Source organism: Falco cherrug, chromosome 11 (assembly GCF_023634085.1).
Source record: "Falco cherrug isolate bFalChe1 chromosome 11, bFalChe1.pri, whole genome shotgun sequence".
Taxonomy (NCBI): Eukaryota; Metazoa; Chordata; class Aves; order Falconiformes; family Falconidae; genus Falco; species Falco cherrug.
This window is the reverse complement of record NC_073707.1, coordinates 10,897,875-10,920,203: the sequence shown is the minus strand read 5'-3', so window position 1 is coordinate 10,920,203 and position 22,329 is coordinate 10,897,875. Positions and strand designations below refer to the sequence as shown.

Sequence of the window (22,329 nt, the reverse complement as noted above, 5' to 3'; positions counted from 1 at the left end):
CAACTACAGGTTAATTGGTGGGTAAGATAATGGAATAGCTGATTGTGATTTCACATGATAAAGAATTTAAAAAAACAAGTGTGTAAGTGACAACAATAAGGGACTTGAACTAAGCTGTTTGGTTTTCTTGATGGTTTTGGCACATTAAAACTTAATGTGCTATAAACAGGTACTGTTGATATTTAGCTCTTTTTCAAAGAAAAGGGATGTTGATTATAACTACAGAGGTCTTTCACAGAAATCACTGTATTTGAAAACAAAACAATAATGAAGACTTTGAGGGCAATACCGGATTAGTAGCTTTGCTCCCACCACGTTACTGTGACAAGCCCAAATTGGATGTATAAAAAGATGACTTGATAAACTTGTTACTGTAGGGACAGCCGCAGTCCTGCAACTTTTGCTGCAAGTAGGACTATGTTGGGTCAATCCCAGGATAAGCATCAGGTTGAGGGTTAGTGCTGCCCTTCTCTCATCACCTCATAGTACTTGTCCCTATGTATTTTTTACCCCTGGGATATTTATGCACACAAGTTGCTGCTTAAAAATAACCTCAAGGTAGGGCCTCCAAACAAGAAAAAGTAAATATGTAACCATATATAGGGATAAAAATGAACCAAGTTAGGCAAACATGTTATTCTTACATTCTATTGGGAATGTAAATAGAAATTGATGTTACCTTCAGTGCCATAAGATATGTCCATGCTTTCTTTATGTACTTTCTTTGCAGCTGTTATGGAAGCAGGCACATTCCTATCCGCTCTTTCATCTCCTCATGGAGATTGACTCTTACATGTTCTCATGCGTGAATCAGACTGCTGTACATGAAGAATTAGAGGATGAATCACGGAGACTTTGTGATGTTAGACCCTTTCTTCCTGTCCTTAAACTAGTGACGAGGAATTGTGATCCAGGAGAAAAGTTGGATTCCAAAATAGGTGTCCTTATAGGCAAAGGTAATTACATTTGATTATTTTGAAAAACAAAGGTAAACTTTGTTTTGTATTGAGGGTCTTAATAATTGGGCAGGGAACATTAAGTATTTCCCTGACAGAATTTCCCTTTCTTTATCTGATACTGATGTAGTTTAAAAGAATTTAAATACTCAGGATGAAACATTTGAAAGTTGTTGAAAACTACTTTCTCTATTGTGTTTTGGCACTGAATTGTATTACTACATCAGACAAGAGCAAATTTTATCTTACTAGTTGAGGGAGAAATCTGTACTGTTATTACCAGGTGAAGGAAAGCATAATCCCTGAAAAGTGTTGTCATAAATAGCCTAATAGCAAACTGAAGGCACAGAAGAAACTAGAAATTATTGTGGGTTTGTTGTACATGGTTTCTGAGTTGGTTAACAATATGATTCTTGTTTTTACTCTCAATTGTGGTGCTGATTTTCAGCAAACAATGAAAAGCTATTTTTAAAAGTTTCACAGTAACTTGTTTTTGATGTTATTACAGAATTTTTAGCTTCTAAATCTACTCTGCTTGGTTATACAATCAAGATTGACAGGGTCGTGTGAGGTCATACCTCTTGTTTTAAAACAATAAACCATTGTTAGCTCTTTTATAAAGACTGCAGGTTTTGTTTAGATTTCAGTAGTACACTGTCTGCCTATTTGTTAAAACTGACAATGGAAACAGTTAGCCAGTTTAACCATTCAAACATATTCTGACAGATTCTGAGAAATTCACGTACTTTAATTGAGTATTTTGCTTATTATAGCTGTGCGAGATCCTTCCTTAGGCAGCCCCTCTTTTGTACCTTAGGAGTGGAAAAAGTGGGTTCCTGTCTAAGCTTCTGAACTTAGCGGTTTGTTCTCAAAAGGTGTTCAGTGCTTTGTGTAATTTGGACGATGTCCTTCAAATTTCAAGAGAAAAGCAAGAAACAGCCACTTGCAGGCCATATACTCCCTTAAGTGCCAAAGAATTGCAGCTGTGTGGACTCTCCACTGTGTATTCTCTCTTGATGTGTTTTGGAAAAGGAACTTGACTGGTCTTGAATTGGTTGAATTTTCAATCCTGTCATTTTGCCTTGAGTAGAAGATTTTAGTCACAAGGAATATTCAAGAACAAACGTATCTATTTACAGTCCCACTATTGCCCTTTTTTGTCTTTTAAACAAATCAAAAAAGATTGTTGGCTTTCTGTGGAATTAAAAAAACCCCTCGTTTGCAAACACTTAGTCCCCTCTATGGTCTTTATGATGCATTTGCTCGTGTGAGGAGAGGCTTAAAACTTTCCAAACTGTCTTGAACTCAGGGTGGGGTTGGCTTTTCCGTTTAATAGTCCCTAAGAGAGGCATTGGTTCTTGCTATTTGAACTAAACTCTCGTGCCAGGTTGCATGGGAATTGTGCAAATAACTTTGCAAGTCCACTGATGTACAGGACACCATAGAACCCAGCTCACTTTTGAGCACCCATTTTGGATGTGATATCTGAAGAAAGCCACTTCTGTAACCTTAAAGATAATAAAAGTTTGAGTGGGGTGGTAAATAAATGGGCAGTGTTTGTCTAGGTAGGTATCCTTTTGCTTGCTTGAATTCTTTCAGGTCTCCATGAGTTTGATGCCTTACAAGATCCCGAGGTGAATGACTTCCGAGCTAAAATGCGGAGAATCAGTGAGGAAAAGATTCAGTCGCTTGTGGGTCTCTCCTGGATGGACTGGTTAAAACACACTTACCCACCAGAACAGGAGCCTGTTATTCCAGAGAGCTTCCAAGATAAGCTCTATAGTGGAAATCTTGTAGTGGCTGTTCATTTTGATAACTGCCAGGTAGGAGCGGTTGTTCATCACATTTCCTGTGCTGTTCTTGATCCTGATCTGAATTAGCATGTGATCGATCAAGGACGTAATGAAATAAAATACTAACATTAATGGTGTTTGCTTTAAAATGCAAATTCTTTCATCAGGATCCTTGACTCTTGAAAGAAAGTGAGGACACAAACCTACAGTTGTGAACTGAACTTCTAAAGTCAAATTACAGTTCTGCTTCTAAAGTCAAAATGTGTAACCTGTATATTCTATATTATTTCGCATTTGTTTAAATGTAAAGTGTAATTCAAAATTGTCAGGACTTTTTTTGCCAGCTGTTACTGTGTTGCTTCGTTAGCATTCAGTTTTAGGCTCAGGGGATGCCGGTGAATTGGGAGGCACCATATTCAATGCACTTTCTGTGATGCATTGTTGAACATCTTTGGAGTTGATCTGCTAATGAGGTTGAGGAATACATTTTAAAAAAAGAGGAATTAGTATTCCCTAGACTAGACATGCACATAGACAGATAAAACAGTAGCTAAAACTTAGAGGTACCTTTTTGTTTTAGCTAACAAATTCCTAGTGTATTTTTAAAATAAAAACACCTGTGGTTTCCACCTGGAATTATTTAGTCTCAGGTTTTTGGTATTGAAGAGGCTATAATTCAGCACCAGTCCAGATTCCCAGTACTCATTTTCGCACTGTATTCTTTTGGGTAATGGTGAGGGCTTAGCATTGGAAACCTTAACATCTTGCAGGTGTGTTAATATCTCAGTCTATATTTGGTGTCCATTTTGACCCAGGTGCTAGATACTGATTTACTAATGATTCAGCTGATTTTATTTACAAAACTTTATTATTTCTGATACTATCTTTTTTAAAAATTAAAAAATAAAAAATTCCAAATAGTAAAATCATACCTGACTCTGGAGACACTTAATGCAGAGGTGAATGCTGAATTTGGTCCAGTACCACTAGCTGATGTTGGATGCATAGGTGTTTTTCTGACAAAACCTTTTTCCAGTCCTCTTGGGTTAACAGAGGACTTGTAGCTGTTCTGGAGTGAGAATATCTGTGTTTGTCAGCTTTAGATTAAAGTATTTAATGTGTATATATATGCATATGATAACAGTACAAAAGCAGTGCAAAAGTTCGTGCTGGTGCAGAATGTATTTGCCTGCCGCTGTAATAGTTTAGGCTGCTGACATTTCAAATGTTTCGAATGCTTCTGCTGCCAGTTCTGACCTTCAAAGCTATTAACAGTTCAAATCTGAGCTGCTTTTTAGAGCAGTAAACTCTGTTCCAGAGTATTAGAATCATCTGAGTATCAGAATAGTCTCACAAGAATTAAATAGGAAGGTATGGGGGACTGTTGTGTTCTTTCAGTAGGAACGCTGCAAGATTGAGAGAAGGGAATATTAAAATATTTTTTATCTAGGATGCATGAGTGAGCTATAAAAGCTACCTGATCGTCTCTGGAGCAAGAGAAAGAGACTGATCCCCATTTCTGTGACCTAAGTGCAAAGACCTACAGTTTGGAAGTAAGGCAGCCGTCATAGCTGTCCCCAGCTTCCTGGGAAGGAAAAATGTCATTCCCTGTCTACCCACTACCAGTTATGACAGGAGAAGAAAGCCTTCGCGGTTTGGCAGCTTTCTGAAAGGGGGAAGCTGTTGTGAACCATGCAGAACCTGAGAAAATAACATACAAAGTTAGATTTTTCCATTAGGGCAGCTTGGCTTCTTACTAGTAAACTTCTATATAAATAAAGCACAAGTCAAAAGAATGTAAGCCAGACAACACTTCACGTTTGTAAATGATTGCTTTTAGAATACTTACATCTTCAGGAGTGTGTCTGTGTGTAAACAAAAAACCAAAATCAAAACAAAACCCCAGAACTTGCTGGATCAACCTTTGCAAATAAGCATGTGCAGAGCATAATGTGGTAGATTAAGGGAGGTAAGTTTTCACAGAAGAGCTTTTACATTAGAAACTTCAAATTAATTTAAAGCTTTTTAAAAAAAATTAAAGAAGAATGTAACTTCTTACCTTTATCTTTTTAGAACACATCAAAATTAGAGATACTTCTGGAAATATTTAGATAGTCTCTAAAGGTCTGATTAAAAATTTTCATTGAAAATGCAGCACCTTTCCATGCTGTATTTGGAATGCTACAGGTATTGGCTGCTACCCCTCTTTTCACAAATCTCCAAATAAGATGGTGGTTTTGTACATAAATCACATTAACGGTTTCTTCTGCTTTATTACCTGAAGCTTTCTTTTTCTTCTGAGTACAGGGGTACCTAGAAAGAGGATAACTTGCTAGTAGCGAGAAGGAAGAAAAATTTACACATCTAGTACAGCTAAATACCTTGACATATATGCATGGTTTATTGTCTCACTCATGCTCATTGTAAAATACAGGCTCCTAGATCAAAATTAAGTTCTGTTTTCTTTGAAGTACTTCTGATACCATAAAAGTTTGGGAATTTACCCTTTTGCAGCTTTTAGGGTGTCTGTTGCTCTGATTGCACTGAAGACGTAGACGTTAACTGTGAGTGTTAAAATAGACTTTTTAAGTTAACTACTTCTGCCTATTTTATTGTGTGTGCTAGAATTTAAGCCTTGTACATCTGACTACGGATATTCAGTATTCCTGTTTGTGTTTTGTTAGGATGTATTTAGTTTTCAGGTGTCTCCTAACATGAATCCCATCAAGCTGAATGAGCTGGCAATCCGAAAACGTTTGACTATCCATGGAAAAGAAGATGAGGAGGTTGATCCTGCTGACTATGTGCTGCAAGTTAGCGGACGACTGGAATATGTTTTTGGTGATCACCCATTAATTCAGTTTCAGGTAAATAAAGGTCTTTGAAACTTATCATAACAGTTCTCTGGTGCCTTGGCCAAAATTGGACCTTGCTGCTTGTGCCACTGAATGGTCACCTGTGCTGAACAGTAGTATACTTCCTTCTCATGTCTGCAGCCGTCTCCAATTGTAAAATACATATACACGATTTCCTTTGTATCTTTGTAATACATTATGTTTCTTTGACTTGAAAGTTGCCATAAAAATAGTCTACTAGCTGATAACAACTGTTTCCCATGGGCTTTTAGTATATACGCAACTGTGTGATGAACAGGACTCTTCCTCAGCTGACTCTAGTGGAGTGTTGCACCATAAAGAAAATGTGTGAGCAGGAGATGATTGCCGTAGAAGCTGCCATAAACCGCAAATCATCCAACCTTCCTCTTCCTCTGCCACCAAAAAAAACAAGAACAACAACTGTAAGTTGATATACGGAGAATATCTAATACCCCAAAGAAACAGTGACTTGTGGAATATAAATCACAGTGCCTGGGATTTATGCTACTACTGCTGTTTCCCAGTGTAGGTCTCCTGGGTCTCCTTGGAGCTTTCTGTTGCTTGTGAGGTTTGCATCAGAAATAGCAGAACTTGAGGCTTTTTGGAAACTTCTTACCTTCCCTCACCTCATCCATTCTCCTTCTCCCCACACAGTCTCCTTTCCTATTGATTCTGCTTTTAATCACAACTCAGAAGAGCTGATCAATGTAACTGATCAATGTAACAATGATCTGTTACCACCAACTGGAGAAGTTATTGCAGAGAACCTGGATTCTGCAGCCTCCCTGCAATGTGTAGGCTCCACTAGCTTGGGTAGTAGTGGTCCGATCTTACACGTTGTGCCAGATACCTTGCATGGTGTTGCGACTTCAGTGATGGCAGCTTTTGCCATAATACACATCTAACATCTTTTAACATAGTGCTTCCTTTATTGCTAGACTTATGGCCTTACAGCACAGTTAGGATTTATGTACTGTCACTCGTAAGAAATGTGGACAGACTTGGCTCTGTTGTGCACGCTGTATATATTCACAATGAATAATAAACTTGAAGAGTTATTCAGAATTGTCAGCCAGTAGTACTCAATGTAATTTGCCAGCCCCACCCCACTCACCTTTCAGCTGAGCGTTTTCTCCAACTTTTTTCCCCATTAGGGCATCTTGTATACTCTTGTATTTATGATAACTGATTTATTTTTTAACATTCCAAACTTATATTTTTAAAAATGCATCTTCTTTTAGTTGGTTTATGGCTTTTGCTTAAAACACTTGGCTTATAAAATAGGTCTGAATATGTGGCATTGATTAATGATGAACTTGTATCTTTGTTTCTTTCTCAGAGTGTATGGGATATTTCCAACCCTTTCAAGATTATCCTATTAAAGGGTAATAAACTAAATACAGAAGAAAATGCCAAAGTAAGTAACTATGCCTAGTATCAGAAGATATTTTGTTCACCATTTTAATGATTCATAATTTTAATGATTTTCAATGTTTAGCGAACTCAAAATCATAGATTTCAATTTGAACAGGTATAAGCTTTTTTAGTTATTCACAGTTATATTGGTCGCATTGGTTAAAGACTTGCTTTATTGCTAAAGTTTTGCTTTTTTGTCTGAAGTTGGGTATGTGTATTAGAACATTATCAATAATTATGGACAGTGTGATGTGAATGTTCATATGGTACTGGATCTTATTAAGATGGTATCTGTAAAGTACTGATATTGGTGTGAAATAAGTTTATTTTAACTGAACTGCTGTAAACATCTGACAAACAGATGTAGATTAAGTACTAAACATTTTTCAATGGAACATAAAGTATTTTTGTAGTCCAGAATACACTCTGTGTCTGTCTAAGATTGGACTGCATGCCTCTATACAATCTGTCTTTTATTTTCTAAACATGCTGAACACACACAAAAAAAGCTGTAGTATCGCTTCCTGTAAAAATGTACATGACTGGGCTTCTGACTGTTTCACAGACCACAGGTTGTTAACACATGGGAATTTGTTACACAATTACTTTAAGACCTTGCAGGACACTTGCTTGTGAGGTAGCACATTAATTTCCTTTATTTTGTTTGGCGATCAATGAGCTATATATCTTGTCATGTAGATTAGGAAGAAATTTAATTAGCCATTGAGGTTTGCTGTTCTGATGCTTTATTCGGGATACTCAGTGCGTTTTTTTGCTTTCAAAACTGTTGTTACAACCTCCTTGTATATTAGCAGTACTACATTTTACTGTCTAGCTAAATGAGCCGTAGTTACAATTTTACTACCCGAGACATCATGACTGTGGAAATGGATGCCTGCAAAACCAGCTGTTTCCCTTTTCTTTGTCTAAACCATTATTTAGCTAGGTGTAATATCTTCTTAAGCCTACATTCTGTAGACTCTTAAAGTTTTCAAAAGAAAAGGGAAGGGAAAAAAGAAGGTGAATTCCAGAAGCTTTCAAGTTTGTGGGTTTTTCTTCTCCCATATTTACAAAAAGTGAAGTTTGGTTAATTGCAGTATGCTTCTAGAAGAAAAAGAAAATATGTTGATTGTAAGCTGGAGGAGAAACAGGAAAACCTGACAGTTCTTTGGTATTGGTGCCAGTGGACACTATCTAAATATTATTTAATATTTTGAATGCTTTTTAATCTTGAAAACTTTAAAGTCCTGTAGTTACCAAGAATGCGTGTAGTAACCTTCCAAGCTTGTGCATGTTTCCCTGCATTGTCTGTCTACGCTGTTATGGAATTGTCACTATTGAGAACGTATTTGTTTCCTAGTCCTGACTCTAAGGCTGTTTAATTCACTGCCATTGTTCTTTTAGTTTCATTGTGCTTTGGGTCAAGCCAATATTCATCCATTTTTGCTGAAACCACCAACAGGGTTCATAAATGCAGTGTTTGTAGTAGGAAACAAAACATTTGTCAGATGGATAGCACTCCACTGATGTGAGCTCAATTGAGTATTTTCACCTAGAGCACAAGTGACTTCATTCAGCTGTCTAACACCCAACCATATACATGACATTTGAAATTGCTTTTCCTTTTGTCTTGCTCTTTGGCTGCACCGTTGGTACATACCATTTCATTAGTAAAAGTGGAGTGTCAGAGTGAAAAGAATAACAATAGGATCCAATCTCTGACATGAACAGGATGGGAAAACATAGAGTTAGAACTAGCCAAAAGGCAAGCAAACCAGCGATGTGTTCCAACAATACGATGCTTTTTTTACTGTCAAATTTTACTTGATCACTTACGCTTTTTGTATTAATGAAGTATGAGAAAAGTCAGGGAAGTGTGGTGGCGTATAAAGTTATATTATGAGATGAGAGCAAGTCAAAGAACAGTAATCAAAATTATGCAAGTGTGAATAAACCCCTGATTTAAAAAGAGGAATCAACAGGCAGAGTTTAGAAATCGGTTCTACCTGAAGATATGAATTTGTATCCAGAAAACTAGTCTTACCTTTTTCATTCTGCTTAGTTCTTTGTTTCCTACAATTTCATTTCCTTCTGTGTTAAGTACGTTGTCAGAAGCAATTGTGTATTCTATTTATTACTACAAATGAGTTGTTGTTATTATTAGTCATATGTGATAGTGTAAGTAATTCAGTACTGAAAAAATTGGTAGCCAACATTATTTAAACAAATATGTTTCGCTTTGGCCAGGAACATGAATAGCAAAGTAAAAAGAATTTGTTCTCAAGAATTGTTTTGTTCATTTTAAAACCTAAAAATTAGTATTTCTTTTCAGAAAGAAACATTGATGTAATGCATATATGTATGTTCTGTATAATATTCTGTGCAGAATTCTGTAAGTTCTGTGGCAAGCTTAAAACTTCTCATTTCTTTATTGCAGGTTCACGTTAGGGCTGGTCTTTTTCATGGTACAGAGCTCCTTTGTAAAACAATTGTAAGCACAGAAATATCTGGAAGAAGTGACCACATTTGGAATGAAGTACTAGAGTTTGAAATAAACGTCTGTGATCTGCCGAGAATGGCAAGGCTCTGCTTTGCAGTTTATGCTGTGATGGATAAGATGAAAACTAAAAAGTCAACTAAGGCAATGAATCCTTCCAAATACCAAACCATTAGGAAAGCAGGAAAAGTGGTAATTATTTAATTTTTTTTTTTCTTGAGCGTACCTCTGAAGTATATTGAAACGAGTATTTGGAAACCTTCAATTGACCTCACTTTAGTGTTCAAGAATGCAAAATGAAAAAAAAAAATAGCAAAAAGAGTTATGTATCAAGAATTGCATGTCTTTGTTCGAAAAAAACTTCATACTTCTCAGACACTGAAAAAGGCATGAAAATTTGGGTTGTAAGCCAGTTGGCAAACGGCTATTTAAAAAACTGTGTTTTAAAAGCTTGGGTTTGTTCTGAACCATAGATGAGTTGTAATTGTGAAAAGATGAAAAAATTGGCATCTTGGCACACATTCAGGGAACTATGTATTTTTACCCTGGCAGAGTGACACCCTTAAAATGAAGTTTTACTCTCCTCAGTAGTACTGGAGTACATACTGAAAACTATGGATGTGTTTAGCTGCTTTTCTGAAAGGTATCACCATCTAAAAAAACCCACCCCTCTCAATTGTACTTAACATTGTAGTGCTTGCTGCATAGTAATGTTCACTGGCATCTTAATTTTCATGTAAAAATTCTTGCCTTTAACAGCATTATCCTGTAGCCTGGGTAAATACCATGGTATTCGATTATAAAGGACAGTTGAAGAATGGAGAACTGGTGCTGCACAGCTGGTCATCATTTCCTGGTAAACTTCAACTTTTAAGATTTAGACTTTTAAATAGTTATAAGACTGAAGAGGAGAATATATACTGTATGCATGTCCAGTTCTTCTGTCATAATCTCTTTACTGCTTGTACTTTTTATGTGGATGAATATATATCGTCTTAATCTCTTTTCTGAAAGTATTGAGTGTCGGGAAAGAGGAAGGGCAAGAGTCTGCTTGGAAATAGTACTCTAAAAGTTTCATCTCTTATGGAAGAAAGATCACATAAAAGTAGATGACACGTTTATATCTGGTGTACCCATTTTTAAGATGCAGTTTAGGTTTCATTTGATTTCCCGTACTATGCATCCTAAACTAAATAGGTAAGCTATAATGTTTTGCCAATGCAAATATTGTCACATACAAATAAATTAATTTTTTTTTTCAAGTCTTTCTTCCCTGGCATTCAGATTTGTTAGTAGCAGTGTCTGAAATCTCCATTTCACTCTTCATTCCATCGTGAGAAACACTGTATCGGCTTGCCTGTAGTGCTTAAAGAAATCTGGCTCAAAACTAATTTTTTTTTCCGGTACTATTTGATACAGAGGCAGTGTGTGTACTGGTTTACAGGAGCTGCAGATCTTACTGGGATTTGGTTCATTATAGGGATATCTTGGCTTCCCTTGACTGTTACATTTGTTTTGGAAAGAGAAACAGTTTCTCACTGAGTGATAATCCAACACTTGTGAATGTAGGTAGCATGGTAGTTTATGCTGGAAATGCAGTGTGGTGCAGCAAAACATGTTATCTGTCCGTTGTATACAGTAAGCAGTTTCTTATTGTGTCTTTGCCTTTCAGATTTTTTAATTTTAATGCATGCCTAGCCTATGGTATTAATTTCTCTGTCTGATGTTTCAGATGAACTTGAAGAAATGTTGAATCCAATGGGAACTGTCCAGACTAACCCTTACACTGAAAATGCAACGGCTTTGCACATTCGATTTCAAGAATATTCAAAGCAGCCTATTAATTACCCTCCCTTTGATAAGGTAAGGCATGACATAAAGAGCAGTCATGAAAGCTTATGTGTAAATAGCTATTTCTTCTTTCCTTTCAACAGTGGTTTTCCTGCTGAATTCCCCATTTCCTGCCTTTTAGTTAACACGCTGCAGTTTTTTAAACGTGCATTGCATGAGAGTGCCAGTGCCCTGACTTGAGGGTCTTCAGATAGTGTTTTGAAAATGTATGCTTTTAAAATACTCTATACATAGTCTCTTGAGGGTCAGAAGCATGATCATTTTCCCACATCAGTGGACTTAAAAAAGCTAAATTTATCTTCCATTCTGGAAACCTTAAAGCTGTGCTTGCCTGTGATCTAGAAAGATCTGTTAAGCCTTTGTACAAATGTATCTTACCTATCTTTGGGACACTTCTTTCCTCTATGAGGTAAAATCCTTTTAAGGATAAACAGACTTGTAATAATATACGAAAAGGGATTTCTGAAGGTCTGCTCTTGAACTAAATCCACTTTAAGTTGTCCTGCACTTTTCTACAGATACGGATAAGCATATCTGTCTAGAAAGGAAGTATATATTTGGAATGCACATGGTAATGTCTGTAGTGTGAACGCTAGACAGCAAGTTGTTCACAAACCAGCAAATAAAGCTAAGACCAGGAAGCAAGTAGGAAAGTAAGTGTTAAAACAGACAGCTAATGATGCATCAGAAAACCAAAGTTTTAACTTGTAGATACATTAGTCTGAATTTTGTTTTGGGGAAAGGTAATAGCCACTTAGAGAATTTACACACACACACCCCCTACTTTTTTTCTTTGAGGGTTTTGCACCTTTGTGGGGCGTGAACAAAAAGACAGAAACCACCAAGCTTTCAGTTTGATCAAAGAGGGATTTTGGATTTAAGGTTCATCAAAATGAAATCAAATAACAAGACACGTTTTTCAGTTTTGAATTTTTGGTGTTCTGGGCCTCGTCAGCATAGTGCTTGTTCTTCTATTAAAAGAGGGTTGGAAATGCCTTAAGAGCTAAAACAGTGCTGACTAATTGCTGCCTTAACTATGGTTGAACCAGCTGACTCTTCATACGGGACATTAGTTAGGTTTTTTTACTGGTTTATTTGTACTGCTTGTAAGTTTTTTACTCATTACACTATATGTGTTTAATTTCTAAAGAAAAACACTGCTTTTATGTGCATATTACAAACATGAAAGTATGCTTCTTAAGTAATTGTCTATTTGTTCTAGCTCTATTGTTCCTTTTATTTGTACCTGTAATACCAAGTTTGCAGTATGTTAAAAGCTGGGGTGAATACAGACAAAAGATTTTACCGGGTAGTCACTTGATATATTGACATTAAGGTAGTGTCTGATGGTCTTTACCATCCCTTGTAACTTTAGTTTGGCTGCTAGCTTTTTCTATTTTGTGGCTTTGCCCCCTTCTTGAACTGTACCTGAGAACATCCTGTGTATCAGATAGAGGAAAATCCCAGAGCATCTTTATAAAGTGATTGCAGAGCTGATGGTGAAAGCACTGAAAGCATTCAACTTTGAGGAAATGCCACAAAATGTGCTTTTTTTTCAGCAGTTCTTAGTTTTTCCCAGTAACTTTTGCTACTTGTTATTCCCTAGAGTTAAGAAACTGTTTTGCAGTATCACTGGGAAAATTGGAACTCTAAACTCTCTGATAATTTGTTTCATATATGTGAAACTGGCATTTCTCTCCCAGAAGAGTCAGATACCTGATCTCTGAAAGATTCTCTTGTTGAAGGTCTTGTTGAATCAGGAGTAACATGGTAGCTGCTTGAATTCTATCAGCTGAGAATCTTGTTTCTCAACATTGTCCAGCTGAGATGTGCTTAGTGTACGGCTGCTTCTAATTTTCCCAGTGTTTTAGCTTGTTTCTGCCAAGAAAATGGACAATTGGATGCCAAATCTTTTATTTTAAGAAACATAATGTGCAAAAAGATTAATCTTTTCAATCATAGCATCAATCTACTGGCAGAGAACAGCTGTTTGGGGCTGAGTGGGCAAAAGTGCTTTCACAGTCAATAAGAAAACTGTTGTCTAATGCAGGAGCTGTATATTGGGCTGGTTAATGATCAGTGCTGGTTAATGATCAGTGCTGCTGACACTGAGCGGCTTGTGGTTCAGTTGAACAAAGCTGGACACTGACAGTTTATTTGCAAACCAGTAACTCTAAAAAGCACAAGGAGGCAAGCATCAAACATAGAATTGGGACATACTTGTTTTGTTCATGCATGCTTTTCATGCACAGTATGAAACAAACTTTGTAGCCAGGCAGCAGATGTGATACATCATATTAATAAGTATTTCATACAGACAAAGAAATAAAACAAGTTAGCATACCTTTTTAAGGATTTTAGCTGCTGGGTATTTATGGTCTGATTATTGTAGTCTTTTGTTGTTTCTCATATTGCCTTAGTAAAGACAATACAAGCCTTGCTGGATCTGTGTCTGAAGGTGGTGGTATATTCCTGAGTGATGAGGGAGGTGGACCTCTAAGGGAAAGGATGTGGTGAAGTTCCTTTGATGACTTTCTTATTTGATATTTCATTTTATGAATTGTTTCTCAAAGCAGCATCATCTCACAGCTATGGGTATACCTACTTGACAAGTTCAGCTGGTCTAATTAGCTTAGGCGCTCACCATTCTAACACATCTCTGTTGGCTGAAATTGTGTGCAGAATAAAGAACTGTATTTACACCTGTACTTAACTACCTATCGTGATTTATTACATGAGCTTCGAAAAAGCAGCAGAATGTTCAAAAGGGAAAAAAAAAAAAAAAGGGCAAGCGTAACTTGGAGCTAGGGAAATGTTGCCTTGCTGTTAACAAAAGTAGCAGTCCTTGTTGCTGAGGGTTACGATGTATTAATTGCTGGCAGCTTGTTGGTGGAATATTCATGTTACCATTAGAAGTTCTTGTTGGAAGCTGATTGTTCATGGTGTTACACAAGGGAAGATCCTAGATTTAGAGAAGTGACTGGAAATGGAAACGCTAATTGAGTTCATATCAGCGATCTAAGGGGATGGTGTAAGGAGTAAGTTTATGGATTTGTAGTGAAATAGAGAGCTGGAAGTATGGATCTGTGCGTAACAGGTATGACTTTTGGAAGCAGTGCCATGAGAAACAGCAGAAGGAGAGATGAGAAAGCAAAGGATGATTTATTATTGAGGAATTGGTTTGCTGTACTGAAAAATCTGGAGGAAACAAAAACAGAAACAGAAAACTGTGCTATAGGGAAGACCATTTAGCCCTAGCCCAGGAGTGGTGAAAAGGAAGAAAACTGAGGTAATCATGAGTGCTCCTGTTCTTGATATCCACAGTCCTGCAGATTAGAAAAGGGACACAGTGTAGAAAGTTCATGTTCTTATACCACTGTATATACAGTGCTGTATATATATAAATAGTGCTGTAATTACCTAGAAGATAGCAAAATTTCCTTATCTGGTTCATTTATATAGTATTTGTTTTTTTTCAAAGCTGTCAGCTTTGTTTTTAAATCTTATGTATTTAAAAACATCTTTTTGCAGATACTTGAAAAGGCAGCTGAGATTGCAAGGAACAGTGACAATGCTGCAATGGCGGTAAGCATCTGCTAAACACCATATAAACAAAAAAACCCCCAGAGAATATTTATTAAATCTTCTACATCAATCTTTAAATAAATAAATCACTGCTCCGATAATGACAGTTCTATTGACTCTGTTTTTTAATCGGTGACCCACCTTACAAATCAGGTATATATCCTCCCTTTCCAGTATATTTTGGACTTAATGGCTTTTTATGTTAAAAAGCACAGTTGCAGATGTGGAAGCCGGGTAAGATTTATATTTGATCTGGAAAACATTCCTAGGGTCCATAAAATATTGCTGGAAAATTGCACGGTTTTATTAACTGTGATCATTTGCTTGTCAGATATTTCCAAATAAGCGCTCTCAAAAATGGTCATTGATCTGTAAGATGTTGTTTCTTATTTAAGAAATGATTATATGCACTTATTGAGGAGAGGGATAGTTCTAAATAGATAGGACAAGTTTTGAAAAAATCACCAAAATCTGAAGGTGTTTTCTTTGTATTATGTACAAAAATACAGAAGATTGCAATTTAAGATGGTGAAAGCCCATTGGGATCAACAGTAATAACTGCATTTGAGAATAATTGAAATTGCTAATTGAAAAATGTGTGAGTTATAAAACCAAGTGCCTAAAGTGCTCAGGAAAAGTAGAAACTCGCTGCTACTTTGGGTGCAAATAATCGGAAATGTTAAATAGCAGCATGCCAACTTGACACTATTGTGAATTTGAAAGCTTAACACTTTCAAATACAAGAATCACCTTATTGTCCAGACTGTTCACTTATTTTGGTACAGAAACAGAGCATGTGCATAGTTGTTATAACTAATTATTCCCTGCAACTACTGCCTCCTTACCCAAAAGCAGCAGTTTCTTTTGCCTCCCTTTAATTTATGGAATGCTATTGTTGCCGGTATCGTTGCTTTAATTTCTGCCCTTGCAGTTTGCATAGGGGTGTGGCTGGGAACGGAAGGCTTATTCATGCAAACTGATTTACAGAATCAGTGCTAGTGTTAATGTTTCAGAGGTATACAATGGAGCAAAGTGTCTGGAAAAGACAAGTCTGGATTAATAGACAAAAAAAATAGGTGTTTGTATATTTGGCAAACGTACTTCCCTTTGGTTATTGTTGGAAAAGTACTTTTTGGCTTTTAATAATTAAAAAAAGTATTTGTATGTGTAACTATTAAATCTGATCACCTGAAAAACAAAAAGAGAAAGTATATGCATCATAAATGAAAGTTCTCCATGGCAGTTGGAAAATAGAATGTTGCCATCTAGTGTCATTAACTCTGAAGTTTAGTTACTTTTTCAGAAAATTCTATACACTCAGTTTTGAATCTGTTAGTTGCAGTTCTTACAGCGTAAGAAATCTGAAAGAAAGGCATGGTAGTCATTCCCCCTGTGTTTCATGAGTTTTAGATGGTATTCTTCCTGGTGTAGAATTTCTAGTATTTGAGCTAAAATGCAAGAGCCTTACTACTGAATATATCAAAACAGTATACGTTTCTTATTTTCTAGGGTCGAGGTGGTAAGAAGTTTCATGCTGTGCTAAAAGAAATAATGGAAAGAGATCCTTTGTCTCAACTCTGTGAAAATGAAATGGATCTTATTTGGACTTTGCGCTATGACTGCCGTGAAAATTTCCCACAATCATTGCCAAAACTGCTGCTGTCTTTAAAATGGAACAAACTTGAAGATGTTGCTCAGGTAAGGGAAAACGCAGTGATGGTGGGGAAAAACACTGGAGCTGAACCACGAGTAAACAGGGTTTCTTTCCCAAGTATAGACATTCTGAAATGCTACTATCTTATAAACCAACGTTCATTGTATACCTTCTGTGGCCTGGACATATAAGCAAGAACTTACTGTCTTAAAAAACCTGCAAAACAAAAACAGAATCCAAAATACCTATCAGAGTTCTCTGAATGATGAGAAAATCACAACAATTACTTATGCAGGTTAATTTTAAAATGTTGTGCTCAACTTCTAAATGCAAGGAATTTCACAGTCATTTGCGTTGGAAGGGTGTTCCTGAGATCTAGTCGAATGCCTGTGTTCAAGCACAGTCAGCTAGAGCAGGACTGTCCCGCTGAGTTTTGAGTATCTCCATTGATGGAGACTCCACAATCTCTCAGGACAACAGGTTCCAGTGTTTGACCACCCTCACAGTAAGAACTTCTTCTATAAGGTTATTTTTAAAAAAAATAATAAAAGTTTTAAGTTTGTAAATCAAGATCTGAAATAAAGCTTCTTATAAAAAATGTTAAACTGTTCAAATACTGTAAAAAAACCCCCGCATCTCAGGCTGGGTATTTAAACCTCGTTGAGTCAAACCATTTTCAAAGAGCTATGATACCCACTAGTGCTACAAGATACTTTATTCTCATCATGTTGACTGAGCAATTAGTATCTTTTTAAAGTAACTGTAAGTAGTTAAGGACTTGAAGACTGGTGCTGTGATACAAGATTACATTTTCATTAAAATTGTATCATTTGTTTGCTGTATTGTTATGCAAGGTTATTTCATTATACAGTAAAGTAGTTGGTGTAGCTCCCTTTTTCTGTACTTACCCAAATAGAATCCAACTGTTGTGATGCTTTTTGGCAATAGGTGCAACTTTGATATAGGAAAACTTATATGAGTTTATAGTGAGACCATTCGTGCTCCGTAGGCTCACTTACAGGTAACAAAATGACAGATTAGTATTGAAACTTTTTAGTCTGATTGTGTACGGAGCAGATGGGCAAAACTATGAAGTCCAGCCGGTGTTAACGAGCACACAGTACTCTGAGGGCTGAACCCAGACATTACTGTGTTCATCTGCTTATCCTGACAGAATTGCATATTTAAATGACACTCAACTTCTTGCAGACTGTTACACTGAGATAAGATTTATGTCTTTCCATGACACTCATTTTTTAAATTGAGAGCTATTTTTTTTTCATTTCATTTTTAAAAAACTTTGAGCTAAAAAGCATTTGCTGTGAAGGATTATGATGGATAGTATAAATTTCTATTCTGGCTTAGTATTCTGACCTTTGCATGTTACAGGCTAGGTGTTCTTGGAAGAAAAGGAAACCACTCCATGAAAACTCAACTTCCATCTAGTCATCGTGTGATTTGTGTGTGTGTGTGTGTGTGATTATCCAGCTAGTCAGAATCTTGGTTTGTCTCCAGCACAGGTTATTTTCTATTATATCCTTCCTACCAGCTAGATGTATATGTTCTGTGAACTTGTAAAAATAAATGCTCATCCTAGCTCATTCTCCATGCCATGAATGCTACATAACAAAATGTAGCACCCACACATTCCTTGCTCACTTGTATTTTCACATGCAAGAATCCTTGTTCCTTAGTATTTCCATTGTGTGCTTCTGAATTTAATTTTAAAAAGTTATCTGGAAATCCAAACTGTAGAAATATAAGCAGGTATTTGTTTACTTATTAAAATATGTGAAGGAAAGGCATTCTGATTGCTTGCTAGGGGCTTTGAAATATGGCCTTTGGTAGCAGAGTTTTGGGAAGGTGTGTGGAGTATGGATATTAGCTGACAGCTCAAAATCCTTTAAATTTGGAAATAGTAAAAAATATGTATAAAGCATAATATTTGGACAGATGGTTGAAAATACAGTCATCTTGCTTGTTACTGTGTACTTTTTGGAAGGAATGTAGTATTTATGTTTGCTTATGTATAGAAAATAACGTGGTTTATATTTTAATACTGTTTTTGGCAGCAAGAATAGTCTATTTTTGGAAAATGAGATCTTATTCTTAGCCATGCCAAATATTTCTTTAGTACATACACATGTAAGTATTTCCAATGACTTACCTTTGCAGATAAGGCAAGACAGCATCATGAACTTTATGAATCCCAAAATTAGCAGGGCTCATAATTTACTTCTCATTAAAATTAAATATATATAGTGCTAGCTGTATGGTGCAATATTTGTGCTGGTACAACATGCATGCTGTGTGCCAGACATTTTTTTAAGGCCTATTGTTAGCTGTGTTTTGGTAAGTCTTGACACTTAAGGCAAATGTTTTTAAAAAACCAACCAACCAAACAAAAAAACCCCAAACCAAAAACGCCCCCCAAACAACCACACACCCAGCTATTTATAAGAAAAATGAAGTAAATAACTGTATTCCTGTTTCTATTAATGCAGCTCCAAAGTAGTAAGGTTTTTTTTGGAAATGGGGTATTAGACCATCTTTAATCTATTAGTTCAGTGGTCTGTAAAGTAGTGTACAATGGATTAAAGCAGCTTTCTTGTATTATTTACCATATAGATTTTGTCCAGGCTCTCATTGCAATATATTAGTAGAAATTTGCACTGAAGGGATTCTGAGGTGTTTGCCTTTACTGCTGCCATAACCTCCGCGCTCAGCAGAATAGTGGGGGGGCAGAACTTGTTAGCAGGAATCACAACAAGTATTTATTCTCAAAGCAGAACTTAGCCATTATTTTTTTTTAAAAAAAAAATCTACCCACTTTCAAGTGAAGTGATACCATCACTAATGAGAACTAGAGAAAGGACAGCTAATCTAAATACTTGAAGTAACAAAGGGGGGAAAAATAGTGTTCTTTGCTGAATTGCATCATCTCTTATAGTAAACTTGTTTTGTTAATTATAGTTATTTCTTTAATGGAAAAATATTGATACACTGAGACCAAACTTGAGTTTTCTCTGATAAACTTTTAGATGGTTGTTGAGATTGCAGTTTCTTTTCTCACTGCTTCTCAGGAGCTGCAAACCATGTGAGAGAAATACGCAATATTTCACGTGTGTGGCATTTTATCATGTTTGATATTGCAGATAAATTTTAAGAACCGGAAATGCCTCTTTGAAATGTAAAATTTCGTCACAAAAGAGAGGTACTTGGAAGTTCTTCTTGGCCACTTGGAGTGACCTTTCTGTTGCCAAAGCAGATGAGGGCATTTCATGATGCATGTTTCTTTGGTCCAAATGCAACAAGTATCTCTGAGACCCTCTCCTCCTCACTTTGAGAAGCATGCAGTGCGCCGGGGGTGCGCAGCTGGCTGGACTGTAGGCACTTGGGGAAACTTTCTTGGCTGTGTTCATTGGTCATTTAGATCTTGCTTTCTCTAAGCTCATACCGCTTAACATTTTCTCGTTGTAATAACCTCTGAAATAATTTCAGCAGTTAAAGTGAGGAGGTCTGTATCTTCAAATACAAACTTCACAGTTGATGTGCAGATTCATTGCCTGATATGTGGGGTATGTAAGGCCACTTTGACTCGCCTTTTCAGACTGTATTTCAGGCTCTACGTACATTTTGATCATTCATTAGTAAAAAAGTTTCTATATTTTTGTTGGTTTCTGCACCTGATTTGAAGTAGGTTGTCTAGAAGTTCTGATACATTTGTTTTGAAGTTTCTTACTGTGCCTGACAAGCATCGTGGCCGCTTGCATTTTCAACATCTGTTTTATGGTATTAAGTATCTGCTCAGTATTTCTTTCAGAATTTCATGATTATGTGTTTAAGCATTCATGATACGTAAATGTGGATGGCTGTAGTTCTTCTTGACGTAAGGATGGGTGTCATTGACCCTTACTGGGCTATGGATTGGATGGATTTTTGCCTGTGTATTTTTTGTGGGATTATGACATCTACATTTAAAAACATATTTAATTTTATTTCATATCATTATGAATCTTGTATATGTCATACCAGTATTTGCCCGTGAAAACCGTTTAATTGATTCTCCGGCTTCTGGAATTGCAGCATGGCCACTGGCCTTGCATTGTGATTGATCTGTGCCCGTTTCTTGCTTTCTGAATTTCACAAAACTGCACAGATGAACTAGTTCAGAATATGACCCCCTAGGTGTTTAAGTAGTGTTATGACCATGCCTGTTAAATGCAGGCTGAGACTGTGAACTCAGATGTGTTTGTCATACTTGAGCTGGATGCATTAGTTGAACTATGACATATAGTAGAAATACAGATTTTTCACCGTCGGTGTAAAATGATTACGAAATCAGGAGGACAATAAGGTCTTCCTAATCATTCAAATTTTCTAAGTTGTTATTTAGATACGAAATACCTGTATTATCTAATTTGTGGGAAAGGGTATTTTTATCGTGACTTGTGACTTGTTCCTGTAGAGAGGAAAAATTTTGTGTTGTCAATACACTGCATTTATGCATTCAAGTTGGTTTATTTTGAATAATAGTGTACTGTTTTAGTCGTACAACTATATACATATTATAAAAAATATACTCTCAGTGGGTAGCTTCATTAAAATGCAGTAAAACTAGTTTATATTGTGAGACCTTTAGATGTTGTTCTTCCTTGGTAGTCCTAAATAATACACTAGTGTTTTCTCAAATTTTTTTTCCAGCACATCACTACCTTCAGTATTGGGATTTTTTTTTTTTTTTTTTATATCTAACCTGAATAATTCTTTTTGCAATTTAAGCTCATTACTATTCACAGTGCGTGTGAGAAAAGGCTCCCTCAGTTGAGCTGGATAAATACTTTTGGTAAAGATCTCTTTCAACAATGTGTTTTAATGGAAAACTTTTATCATTACCAAAGTGTTTATGTATTTATGAGAGCACTTAGAAAACAACGTCTCAATTTTATTGGAACCCTTTCTAAACCATACATTTCTGGGGCTAGCTAATTGTTTCCTGTGCACTGTGTCTGTATGTGAAGAAATAGATTTTTCACACTAAGTGTAAACGAGATCTGGTGCTAAAAAACCAATCTGGATCATTGTAAAGGGTAAGAAACTTAATCGGGAGTGGGCCCATTTTCCAGAATTACTTTTCGCTCTTTCCCCCTCCCCAAGCAGCCTGTAACCTCCTTCTGTTAGTATGAACACTTTCATGAGCAGTTATACCCATCTGTTTTCTTCAGTTACTTTATCTGTAACTTAATAGTTGTCTTTTTGGAACAGCTTCAGGCTCTCCTGCAGATATGGCCCAAGCTGCTGCCTAGGGAAGCGTTGGAATTGTTGGATTTCAATTATCCAGACCAGTACGTCAGAGAATACGCAGTGGGCTGTTTAAAGCAAATGAGGTGAGTATATTATATTAAGTGTGCATGGGTTTTTGAGATGAAAAACTGCGTTCTGTTTGTTTATAGTTATAACAGAGGGAGAATTTAACAATAGTTGTATACTATAAAAACTGACGTCCAGCTACCTCATGTTCTATGTCAGGTATCGGCTCTATTACTTAACAGAAATGTAAACTGTAGCATACAATAAACGCCCAGTTTTTCACAGTAGGCTTTGTTATCTGCAGTTCTTCCTTTATAGGCTATAATTTTGCTTTTCACTGTAACCTAGGGCAGGATTTGTATAACATTATCATTTGCAGCATTATTGCATA

The 22,329-nt window shown here is 36.4% G+C and overlaps 1 protein-coding gene across 13 annotated transcripts in view; it reads left to right on the top strand.

Annotated features, from left to right (window-relative positions):
* The window catches only part of PIK3CB (phosphatidylinositol-4,5-bisphosphate 3-kinase catalytic subunit beta), a 101,078-nt gene that overhangs the window by 59,208 nt on the left and 19,541 nt on the right, over nucleotides 1-22,329 (top strand). For all 13 annotated transcript variants that reach the window (XM_055723367.1, XM_027808973.2, XM_027808975.2 and 10 more), the window contains 11 exons: nucleotides 731-956; nucleotides 2,556-2,779; nucleotides 5,434-5,616; nucleotides 5,877-6,047; nucleotides 6,965-7,042; nucleotides 9,479-9,730; nucleotides 10,298-10,394; nucleotides 11,271-11,401; nucleotides 14,921-14,974; nucleotides 16,484-16,672; nucleotides 21,894-22,015. In XM_055723367.1, the coding sequence (XP_055579342.1) occupies nucleotides 731-956; nucleotides 2,556-2,779; nucleotides 5,434-5,616; nucleotides 5,877-6,047; nucleotides 6,965-7,042; nucleotides 9,479-9,730; nucleotides 10,298-10,394; nucleotides 11,271-11,401; nucleotides 14,921-14,974; nucleotides 16,484-16,672; nucleotides 21,894-22,015 (1,727 nt within the window). The remainder of the gene's footprint in view (nucleotides 1-730; nucleotides 957-2,555; nucleotides 2,780-5,433; nucleotides 5,617-5,876; nucleotides 6,048-6,964; nucleotides 7,043-9,478; nucleotides 9,731-10,297; nucleotides 10,395-11,270; nucleotides 11,402-14,920; nucleotides 14,975-16,483; nucleotides 16,673-21,893; nucleotides 22,016-22,329) is intronic.